The sequence below is a fragment of the Netta rufina genome (assembly GCF_964035555.1).
Source record: "Netta rufina genome assembly, chromosome: 4".
In the NCBI taxonomy this organism is placed as follows: Eukaryota; Metazoa; Chordata; class Aves; order Anseriformes; family Anatidae; genus Netta; species Netta rufina.
The window spans coordinates 44062768-44075211 of NC_140127.1; the positions used below are offsets into that span (position 1 = coordinate 44062768).

Below are 12444 nucleotides of genomic sequence, written 5' to 3' on the forward strand. Positions count from 1 at the left end.
ATTTCCTTATGATTGTGGGACTGGGAAAAAAAAACAAAACTGGGATCTAGAATGGTATACTGTGATCTGATCCCACAAGCAAGGCTTTGAAATACATAATTTACAACTCCAGTTAAGTTTGTTTTGAATCCTTTGATTGCCTGTGAAATGTTGATGCTTTTCTGTCATCCCTTGCTTTCCCTAGTAGATTTTGTATTTTGTTTACACATAATTGTCAATGAAAATGATTTATTGATATTCATGGATAATTTGGAAGTACACCGGTCCTTCTGTGTAATATTTACAGTTGGGTAAGGCATTCTGATGCTGGCTTGTGACATACTCTTTGGTATTTATTTTACTGTGTATGATATACTTTGATGCAATTACAGAGAAAGATTCTGAACTTGCCCTGACAGCCAGGAATTATGAGCACTCTTGTTTATATTAGTATATATATTAAATAAAATACTGATTTCAGAGAGCTAGGTCTGGGTGAAACAGCATGAGTGAAATCAGATTTTGCCTCAGTCAGTCATGCAAACATTCCCCTGTGCATTACCTTTGAATAATGCTGGGAAGCAACAACAACAATTTTTGCCCGTGATTACATCTGTGATTTTCTTTGCATTTTTTAGTTCAAATTTCTAGAAATGTGTCTCGCAGTGAAGTTTTATACCCTGCAAATAGGGGTTCAAAGGTTTACCACCATTTTCCTAGGTGCAGAGTTGATCTGGCTGATGATGAGAACTGAGTGGTTTAACAGAACATATTACTGAAAAGCACTTTATCTTAAGCTTTTCACTTTATTTGTATTGCTAATTTCAATGACATTTTACCAACAAAGTTGATAGCTGCATTGTAAAACTTCCAAGTATTTTGTGTTTCTGTTTTAACTGTTTCTTCTATTGTATCATAAAATGTTATCTCAACAAATGACTGTTATAGTATTGTATTTTTTTAATTAAAATTCCATTTTGGCGTTGCTAGTGCTGTTTGCACTGGGAGCATCTACAATGAACTTCGAGTCTTTTTTTGTTTGTTTGGAGATTTATGTAAGCTTATATTTACATTTTTAGGGATTAATTTCCATTTCTATTACAAGTTCCAGCTGCTACTGTCATCCTGAGAGATGTGATTTAAAAGGCTTTTTACTGAAAAAGGTAGGACGGGGAAAAAAATCCAATCTTGTTGTAGGAGAGAAAAATGGTATTTCAGCGCAGATACGTGGTTACAGTTAGATTAATCTAAGCCAAACTAATACAGACAGTTCTTGTACATCTTAATAAACTATATCATTAGTGCCTTTTGACACAATAGTTGTCTCGAGCCAGATAATCTTGCGAGAAATCCTAGCTGCAAGGAATAGAAGATGCTTTATTGAATTGAGCAGAACCAAGATTTTGCCCATGTTTTCTTAATTTGCTGGAGCTTTAGTTTTGATTTAACTAACACATCATTCTGTTGAATTGAGTCAATTTTCTGTCCAGGCTAGTAGCCTGTCCCTGTCTGTTGCAATGGCTCATATCATGTGTTTGAGTGTTCAGCTGTGACTGGGTACTCTATCCAAGGGAAAGCAAATGCTGCTGTGAAAACCAAAAAAAAACACAAAACAAAACAAAAACAAACAAAAAAACCAGCCCCACTCTTCTCCCAGCTTGCCTGCTTCTTTCTATTTTCTGTTAGTAGAATTTCATGGTAAGCCTGATCAGAAAGCTTTCTGGATAGAGATTTACTGGTGAATAGAAAAGATAACCAAGCTGATTTCCCGAACTGAGAGCATTTATGAGCTGTTATGTTGGTTGAAGAAAAATGCTTCTTCTGCAAAGTTCCTGTCTAATCTGTTTTAATTTCAGTTACATATTGAAACAAATAAATAAAATTTCTTTGCTCAAATTACATTTTTAACAGTTCTCAGCTGTAAGGATCTATACCTCTAAATTTATGATGAAATGATGCCAGCAACTGGCGTAGAAATGAAGCCATGAGTCTGAAAACACGAATGGACCAGAAAAAAAGCATCAGAGATGTAGTCTTGATGCAGTTGTCTCAGGTGAGTTCAGAGGGTATAAACATGAAGAGCAGTGAGTAGAAGGCAATGAACCACTCCAGTAACTGTACAGCTGTCACAGAGTGCTTTCTCTGGGATGGGGAGAAAAAAGGGATAAAAATCACATGAAATTATTTCCTTGAAGTGTTTTAATGTTTGTGGGGGATTAGTTTCTTAGGATATCAGGTGGATTTTTTTTTATGGCTATGTTTTTAAACTGTAGAAATGCATACTAGGCTGTGATAGTTTGAGTAGACAGAGAGCTCTGCTTTTATCGAGGACGCTTGGTTCCGTTACGGGCTAGCACAATGTGACTTAGGCATGAGAAATCTGAATGTAATGAACAGTGCTTGCAGTTCCCTGCAGCACCAGCAGGGTTGTTGTAGGACATCTGTGGTACTGAGAGCAGGGGCCCTGTCGGGGCAGCCCAGGCTATGTCCAGCCCAGGCGTAATGGAAGGCCTCATGGAAGAGGGCCTGAGCATGTGGCACTGCTGGCGTGGTGTTTGGGTGTGTTTATCTGGGACAAGGAACAGCTGGAGCTGTGCACAGCACACCCCAAGGAGAAGACGGGATCTGTTTTAGGAGGTGGTTAGTTGGTGATGCAGGGAATCCATAGCTCGAGTTGTTTTTGTTCAGGGTGCCAGGTGGCTGGTCTCCACTGATTGCGCTTCCAGTAGAGAGTTAAGTGTTGGTTTTGTCACCTGGACAGGGTTGATGTGTCAAGGTGCTGGCAGGGGGCTCCTGGGCTCTTGTGTGAGGAGAGGGTGGGGGCTGCCCTGTGGTGAAGCTCACCACAGGCCCTGGGAGCCATGGCGCCAAGCAGGGAAAGGGAGAGGGAAGTGAGAGATGAACTGCTGTGTGCTGACCATAGGCCCCATCTCGATCTCCTAATATATTTGAATTGGCAAAGAATTAATTTACCCACAACAGTAATTGGTAAACAGACTCCATCTTTTTTATCTTGACCTAAGAATGAGAAATCATTCGTTTTTCTTGTTTTGTATTGCCCCCTGCTGAACATTGGGAGGGAGTGAGTGAGTGGCTGGGTGGGGAGTTTGTTGTTACATGAAGCTCACACACCAGTCCCTTGTTTGGTGATCTTTCTTAAGGAATGTGAGGAGTGGGTCTGGTGTTGAGCTGAGAAACATTTACATAAACTTTTATTTCTGTCCGTACCAAAAGTCCTGCTTTAACGCCTCGAAATTGGCTTCTGTCAGTCTTGCTGCAAATTTTAGGAATCATTAGTTTACTCTGAAGCCTCTGTGGAGTTGACATTCATGATGTTGTTTTAGAAGTCTCCCCGGTGACTTGAGACAGGAAGGAATATATGCTATTACTATGTCATTACCAGTGCTTTGCAAGTGACTCTAGTCATTTATGCAGACTTTCTCTGATGCTCAAAGAGATTCTGGATTCAATGGCTATCTCTGGTCCTGCTGTTAAGATGTGATACTGTCTTTACCCGCTTCTGATTACTCCTACTTGCAAGAGTAATTTCCTGTTCTAGGATGTCTGGTCTTTTTCCTCTGTCTTGCCAGAAGTGGGAGTTTTCCTTTTTGACTTGTCAGTAGCAGGGGCAGTGATCAGAGCTGCCTCCTTCAGACTTAATTTTAAAGAGGTGTTAATCTTTGCAGGAAAACAAACAAGCAAACAAAGAAACAAACAAAAAGGTGATTCATTATGCCTTCATTTAATGAATAACGACAACAAAAGTCATGCTGGAGTAAATTACTGTTAAAGGCATTTGACCTCATGTAACTGTAGATGAAGCTGGTGCATCAGAAGAACTAATGGCACAATGTGTTTAGATTCAGCAACTGAACTGTAATGCTGTATTCCATCTGCAGGAATAAATGAAGAACACAGTAGACTACTCTCCTCCAGAGTCGCCTAAGTGTTTGTCATTAAACGCTTATCTGAACGGCCTGCAGAATCTGGTCTTACATTAGGCCACTTAGTCTGCTTTGAAATTCTGTTGATGCCAGCACGTGAAGAAGGCTGGTGCACTTGCTCGTTCTGCAAAAGGCAGAGCCCCCCAAAGTTTCCCCAAGAAGGGCAGGAGCAAGCAGTGATGAGGTTGTTAATGAGAACATTTATTTGAGCAAGGTTTGACAGAGACGTGGGGTGGGGTGGTGCGGAGGCGTGCCGAGCTCTCTTTGTCCGTAGCCGCGGGGCCTGTTGCTGTGCTTGTAGGACCATAGGCGAGTAGAGACGGGGTCCTGGTGTGCTTCCTGCTCCTCTGGTGGCTGTGGTTGTAGAGAGCCGCAGCAGCCTCCAGGTCAGTGGCCGCGGAGGGATTAGGCAGAGGAGGGAAAGGACAGTGGCAGACCTTGGTGTGCTCAGGGGTTTCTGCTGGGCAGAGAAAGGAAAATGATCAAGAAGAGCAGCCCCAGACTGTTGCCAGGGCCATGCCCTGCATCCCTGCGTGAGGCTCTCCCAGCCTCACTCCAAGGCCGTCCATCTCACGTCCCCCTGACGGCCAGGAGATGCTCATCAGAGCCCACCCATCTCATCTTCTGGCATGCTGTGAGACGGTGGTGCGGAATGGGTTGGGGATAGCTTATCTGTCCTGTAGAGTGGTAGCATCTTTTCCGGCAGAGTTCTCAAGGGGCGAGCTGCCAGGAGTGTGCGGTGGTTTGGTCCCATCGCTGTGTGTGTCTGGCTTTCATAAGAGAAGGAAGAAACAGAGCAGCATCCTCCTGTGACCAGGGGCTGACCCTGCCTCTGTGCCCGAGGGTCATGAGGTCTCACCAATTCCATTAGTGTCCGCTCGTCCTGATGGAGCTGTCACTCCTGTCCTGGCCCGATCGTGTCACCTTCCTGCTCGCTGTGAGAGCGTGGTGGGTTTGGGTTGGGGTTATCTTACCTGTGCTGTAGAGAGGGTGTTGGCAGCTCTTCCTTCCAGCTGAGTGGTTGACGGCAGTGAGGCCAGGACTGCGCTGTGTTTCTGGTCCCATCGCTGCGTGTTTCTGGCTGAAAGAGAAGAAGCACCTAAAGGAGCAGCAGACCCTGCCTCTCTGCCCAAGAGTCTCTAACATCTCACCGAGGCTCTCTGCGTCCCGTTGTCCTGATAAAGCCGTCACTCCTGTCCTGGCTTGATCGTGTCACCTTCCTCCTTGCTGTGGACCGGTGTGGGTGAGGGTTGGGGCGATCTTACCTGTCCTGGAGAGCGTTGGAAGTTCTTCCTTCCAGATGACTTCTCAAGGGGTGAGTGGACAGGAGTGTGATGTGGGCTGGTCCCATCGCTGTGTGTTTCTGGGTGAAAGAAAAGTAGCACCAAACAGAGCAGCATCCCCCTGTTACCATGGGCAGCCCCTGCCTCTCTGCCCAGGAGTCTCCAGTGGCTCACCACATCCGTCCGTGTCCTGTTGTCCTGATGGAACTGTCACTGCCGTCCTGGCCCGAGCGTGTCACCTGGCTGCTTGCTGTGAAACCATGTTGGGTGTGGGGTCATCTTACCTGTCCTGGAGAGCGTTGACACCTTGTCGAGCTGAGTTCTCAGCGGCAGAGAGTCCAGGTGCGTGCCGTGGCTGCATTCCAGCATTGTCAGTGTGTCCAGCTGTAATAGAGGAGGCGACAAACCCAGCAGCCACCCCCTGCCAGCACTGGAAGCCCTCCCTTCCTTCCTCGAGGCTCTCCCAGCCTCATAACAGTGCCGTCCATCTCGCATCTTTCTGATGCCCGGGAGATGTTCACCGTAGAACAAGCGTGTCATGTTCCCACCTAGCGAGGTGAGACCGTGGTGGGGAATGCATTGGGGCTGTCTTACCTGTCCTGTAGAGTGTTGGCATCTTTTCTGGCTGAGTTCTTAAGGGGAGAGTTGCCAGGAGTGTGCCGTGGTCTGGACCCATCGCTGTGTGTTTCTGTCTGAAGGAGAAGAATCACCAAAGGGAGCAGCATCCCCCTGTGACCACAGGCAGCCTCTGCCTCTGTGCCTGAGGGTCTCGAAGTCTCACCACGTCCATCCGTGTCCTGTCGTCCTGTTGGAGTGGTCAGTGCCGTCCTGGCCCGCTTGTGTCACCTGGCTGCTCGCTGTGAAACCATGTTGTGTGTGGGTTGGGGTGATCTTACCTGTCCTGTAGGTTGTATACAATTATCCGGCACAGTGCTGGAAAGGAGCGGCCGGGAGTGTGTGGTGGTTGAGGTCGGTCAGTGTCCTGTAGGGCGCTGAGAGCTGTTTGAGGTGAGGGCCTGAGGAGAGAGGAGCTGAGTTGCTGTGCTCGCCTTTGTGTCCAGAGCAGAGGCTGGAGCCGCAGGAGAGGAGCAGGCAGCCGAGCAGCCTCCCCGTCAGCACGGGCAGCCATGGCAGGGCCCAAGTGCCGCTGGGGCCAGCGTTCTGGGGCAAGGCCGTCCCTGCCCCTTTGTGACATGGGGCACCCCCTGCCTGCTGAGCCATGGGCAGGGCATCCCTGGGGGGGGGCAGCAGGTGCTGCGGAGCCCAGGCCCGGGCTGGGTGGTGGCAAAGGTGCCCTGGTGTTTGGGCAGGGCTGCGGGGCCATGCCAGCAGGCTGTGGGAGCGTGCTGGGGTCCGGCTAGGGCTGTGCTGCCTGCCCTGCAGGGCTCGGAGAGCTCCCCGCCGAGGGGGAGAGGCCAGGAGCGTGCCCCAGTTCAGTCCCATCACTGCCTGTGTGTATGGCTGGGAAGGGAGAGGCTGCCCCCCATCTCTGCGCAGGGTGACATGTCTGTTCTGCCCACCATGGAAGCACGAAGGAAGAACTAAGTGAACAATAAACATTGAAAACCCCAAGGCCACGGGTTGTGATACTGGGGAGGGGACTCAAGCAGCTGTAGCAGCAATTGCAAGAGCAGCTGCTCAGCAAAGCTGAAATGAGTTCATTTAAATGAACTTGATTTCAGCTAAAGAGTAAAGTTAAGGAAAAGCTAAGAAATCCCAAAACTCATGAAAGCAGCTGAAGTGGTGTCAATTTTATAGATCACAGTGGATTCACTCTCCAGGATCCAGCTTGTGCTGTGAAGGACAAGAAGTCTGCTCACTGGGCTGTGTTGCAGTCACTCAGTGACAAGGCTGCATTGCAGTTTTCAGTTTGCGTGAGAGCTACCTCCTAAACTCTGCTTTTTGGTAGTCCAGTGATGCCAGCTAGTGGGTCCCCAGCAATCCCTACGGGGTCTAGTCGTGTTCAACTTCCTCCTCAGTGACCTGGCTGAAGGACAGAGCGCACCCACAGCAAGTTTGCTGATGACACCAAAGTGGGAGTTGTGGCCGATCCACTGGAAGGCTGTGCTGCCATTCAGAGGGACCCGGACAGGCTGGAAAGTTGGCCAGAGATCCCTGATGAACTTCACCAAGGACACGTGTGGGATCCTGCACCTCGGGAGGAATCAGCCTCTGCAGCAGTACAGGCCCTGTGAAGGCCCTGGTAGTCCTGGTGGGCCACAGGTTAAGCATGAGCCAGCAGCGCTGGCTTACAAGGAAACGCTGAGAGAGATGGACCTGTTTAGTGTGGGGAAGAGAAGGCTGAGAGGGGATCTTATCAATGCATACAAATACCTGAAGGGAGGGCGTCAAGACCATGGGGCCAGACTTCCTGTGGTGGAGCCCAGCAACAGGACAAGAAGCCATGGGTGCAAACTGCAACACAGAAAGCTTCCTCTGAACGTGAGGAAAAACTTCTTTCTTGTGAGGGTGACAGCGCTGGAACTGTCCAGAGAGGTTGTGGAGTCTCCTTCCCAGGATATCCTCAAAACCCACCTGGATGTGAGATGTGCTCCTGGGCAACATGCTGTAGGCTTGAGCAGGGCACTCTGACTATATGATCTCCAGAGGTCCTTTGCAGCCTCAACCATTCTGTAATCCTGTTCTTCTGATTCTGTGCCTTCACAGAGTCACCGAACTCTGCAGTTACCTGTTGCTTGAGATCGCTCCTAAGACGTGCATGCATTTAGGGGAAAGCCAAGACTTGCCTTCTGCCTTTTGTCTCACTTCTTTTCCTTTTCTCTCCTTATAAGTTTGTTTTACTTTTCCGTGTGCTCTATTGCTTGCCTTACAGCATTTCCTCGGTTTTTGCTGTGACCTGCTTATCTGTTCTGTGCAGATTAAGACAATGGTGTAATAAATCGTGTCTGTGAAGTGAAACTGCTGCATTTTTTGAATTTACATTTCCAAAAGTCTGACTATCAGATGTATGAGTTGTATTTCCCATCCTTATTTTAGGCCATCTGTGCTCTTGGGAAGACCTTGCTGACTGCACTGGTTACATTTGGCTTGCATATGGAAAGAACTTGCAATTACTGACACCCCTGCACTTCTGTAACACAAGGTTTGCATATATTATGGGAGTTGGAGATCCACTAAGAGGAGTGTATGCAGCTGTCAGGCACATATTTGGCATTAGATCTGGGTGCAGCCATAATGACAGGGAAGGTGGTGAGATGGGATAACGTGGAGGGATGTGCAGTGATGTATGATGGAGGCCAAGCCAGGCAGCACTGAAATAGATCAGCACCATTTGACATTGCATAAACAAAATGTTTTCTCCATTTCTCCAGGCCTTGAATTAGCACAGGCTTCCAGGTACTCTCTTTATGCTCTCTTCATGGTAGCTTGCCTGTACTATGGATTGCTATTTCTGAACTTGACTGCATATTTATAAGAAGCTAGAGGCTTCTTAGTGATGTGCCAGTTGCAGTGGGAGTGGTGACTTTCTTACTTCAAATAAGATGTACATTGGCACATGCTGATTGTAAAGGAAACGGCTGAACTATGATTTACAAAAAGGTCAGTAACTTTCTTCTTGGAGTCTTGTATGCGTGTGACAATAAAAATCTTATGCTCTTCAGCTTCTCACCTTTTGTCTCAAACATCTGGATTCCACAGACACATCTGCTAAGCACCAGGCTTAGCTATTACTGCGTTCAGTCCATAGCTGAAGAGTCTTTAAAGCTCATGCAACCTAAGAACAAATAGCAAGAAAACATAGTTTATCCATAGCTAAAGTATTAAAATACATCCTACTAAATGTCACATTAAAGCTGCATCCTTGTTCAGACTTGAAAAGTAATTTTTTACAAAAATGTATGAAAACATTTCATCTACACTAACTCCATATGGTTGTGTTGTGGCATAGCTCACTCTGTAGATGGCACCATTGCTGTACACCAAAAGTGATCCCGAGCTTGCTCTTCTAGTGACCCTACTCCAAAGGGATTTGTCACGAGCTTTTGAAAGCATGTATTTGCTGATAGGAGGTGGTAGGGGGTTGATTGAGCTCCCCTCTCTGTAGAATTGAATGTTAGGAAGGAACAATGGGAGAGGTGTTAGGTTTGCGTGTTTGTGTGATGGTGCTTTGAAATGCATTGGTTTCATAGCTCTTTCTCTCTCACAGGAGTAATAAAGACTGGGTCTGTTATTTCAGCTCCCTGTGAAAGCTGTATGTGACAAGGGATTTAATAAAGAATTTATTTTTATCTTTCGGGTTTCTGTGATAATTCTAAAAAGGCTACTATAGCAGCGATGTTTTGGAAAATACCAAAAATGAAAGCCAACGCATTACAGACTGTCAATTTAAACATCTACATCAAATGTTGGAACATTAAAATGACATTTGCCCTGCAGAACGAGGATGTTCTTGGCAGGAAATGGGATGGACACCCTCTTATGTGGGGTATGAGTTCCTCTGGGCTTAGCCATGGCCTGAAATTTTGTGGGGACAAAAACCTCAACAAGGGAGTTAGAGCTGTTGAGTGGCTGAAGATCAACTGCATAAGCAATCCAACAGCAATTGGCTTTATTTATTGTGGTCAAGTCTTATCTGAAATGATTTAAGTTTTTCTATTTGAGAGGGACAGCTGGAAGTCATCCTCTTGCCTTTGGAAAACTTCTGCTTACGAAGCTTTTCAAATGTAAAGGGTCTCAAAGTGACCTTTTTTTTTTTTTTATTAGTCTCCACAGGTATTCATTAAAACATGTTATACACAAAAATAGCCTTTAAAATCTCAAAGGGAGTGGGGAATCATTGCTTCAATGTGTTGTGTTTTTTTTTTTTTTTTTTTTTTTTAGGCAAAAATTACCTTTGTATAGAGAAACAAACTTGGCAACTTGTCAAAATCAGTTGTAAGACGTCTTACCATGGTGATATAGATTAAATCTTCGTGAACACTAGGGCATGTGACCAAATTATTCCCAGAGTTCTCCTAAACTGTGGGCACTCATCTAGTGAGCTACGTCTATCATGAGGTTGTATAAGTTGTGTTCAGTCATAAAATATATACATATAGGAAAGTGTTATGGTTTATTATGGAACATAAATAGCATATTTTTGTATATATATATATGTATATATATAAAAGAGCTGGGTAATGGACAAAACAAATAAAACAACAAAACAAAGTAAAACAAACAAACAAACAAAAAACAACACAGAAAACCCTAGCTATTCAAGACCATATAAACCATGAGAAAAAATTTGGCCATCTTTGTTACAATGTGGACCATGCATATATATTTATAAAGCTCTTCAAAAAGTTGTTGATGTATGTTTATAAAGTCATAAGTGGATTAAAGATACTTTACAGGTGGGAAGCAAAAAGAGTGTACAAGTCAGTACAATGAATTCTGGAGTCCCCAGAAGGTCCCCTGGCCTTACGTGGAAGGTACCCCTAGAGCGGATGCTGTCCAGTGGTTTGACTTTGTTTATTCTGTGGGCACATTTCTTATCATTATGGTAGTCTTACCAACTAAAAACATACAAGTATAAATAAAACCAGACAGCTTTGTAATATACATTCTCTACTTAATTGTTTGGCTACTTTTGGCACAATTTACATGTTGAATACTTTCAGAGTTAGGTGTGAGGTGTAAAGAGGTTGGGCTGAGCTTGATGAGGTAGCTACATTGCAGATAGTGATAGAAACACTAGTGTAAGTCAAGGCAAGGTGTATGTTGTTCCTTTTGGTGTCCTGCCTGTCTTAGATGTCCTCTAGGTCCGCAGCCAAGTACAATAATTAAAATTAAAAAAAGTCCTGTGAATATGATGGGGGATCTCTAAATATGTTTTTACAGGGATTATCGGCGAGAGACTCCATAGCAGTCTTTCCTCAGCACTGCTAGCTGTATTTGGGCCTCTGGCCAAGTCTGCAGATGGTAAAGAACATTTATTCTGTTCCTTGGCTGGGCATAACCCCACTAGCAGGTCTCCATCTTTTCTGCCAACGTTGTCTTTGTATGTTGATCAGGTAACTGCCTTGCTCAGCAAGCCTGCCCAAGACACAAATCAAACCACAGTCCTTTAGGAAGCATAAAATGGACAAGACTCTTTTGCTTGTACCTCTGTTTCACCTCTTGCAGGTAGCTGCTATTTTAGCACGTTGTTCTGGAGTCCTCCCCCCAGGCTGGCTGCTTACTCGTGCCCTGTGTCCCCCTTGGTGTGAGGCTGGTGGCCTCCCTGTGCATCCAAGTCACAGGAAAGGTGAGGGCCATGGTGCCTTCAGCGCAAGTTGTATGTGGTGGTCCCTGCAGAAGTAACTGCATTTTGAGTCCTATCGGGGGTGGGGGGTAAAAAAAATAAAAAGGTTGAAAAAAGTAAGAAGCTACTTTTATTTGGCTGTGTGATGTCTTGTTTTTTAACAAGGTATATAGTGGGGTAGCCAGTTCTCAGTGAGCTTTTGCTCCAGTTTCTGCTCCAGAGCAAAACTGACTCAGATAAACTTACTATTTTCAAGGTAGAAGCAGCTAGAGCTCTAAGAATCAGCTAGATCTGTAGAGAGTTTTAGAGGAAAATAATAAAAAGTGACTGAGATTCTGTCAAAGTAAAATACATCGGAACGAAAGAGAGGGCTTAAGGACCACTAAGTTGAAAGAATAACCAAGAATGTGCTTGAGAGATACACACACGAAAAATAAAAATAGAAGTTCTGCTCCTGGGAGTGCATACCTGTTTAAAAACTTGCACAGGTAAGAAGTGCATTTAAAACCAAAAACAATCAAAACCTTTAATGATTAAGTAAACAAACAAACAAACAACAACAACAACAAAAAGGAAGATGAACTTGCTGAGTTTACAGTATTCAACTATTTTTAAAGGAAATCTGTGATAGCCACATGAAAAACAAGGCAAAATATTGTATTTAAATAGACATATTACAAAAATACTATTTTTCTTAGAGTGTGGCATTTCCACTTCCAAAGTAAAACTTCCCAAGTAAACTTACGCAATGGTGAGACTGGAGAGGAAAATATCGAGAAAGCAAGCCTTTAGTTAAATCATCAGCTATAAATAGGTTACAAAACATAGTTGTTTGTTCCAGGTGAATGGTTATAGGCAATTTTGCTTCTACAAAATTGCATTCACTACTTTTGCAGTAGTCATCTTATTACTTCCCTTTTTTTTTTTTAATATATTTTAGCAATCACAAATGCTCCTTTGATTTTTTTTTTTTCTTAGAACCTGTGCTGTA

The 12444-nt window shown here is 44.8% G+C and overlaps 1 protein-coding gene across 1 annotated transcript in view; it reads left to right on the forward strand.

Annotated features, from left to right (window-relative positions):
* Nucleotides 1-1963: 1963 nt before the first annotated feature.
* TNIP3 (TNFAIP3 interacting protein 3) overlaps nt 1964-12444 on the forward strand; it is a gene marked incomplete at both ends in the record, with an annotated part of 83463 nt that continues 72982 nt past the window's right edge. Inside the window, one exon of the mRNA XM_084286511.1 lies at nt 1964-2032. Coding sequence (XP_084142637.1) covers nt 1964-2032 — 69 coding nt within the window. The remainder of the gene's footprint in view (nt 2033-12444) is intronic.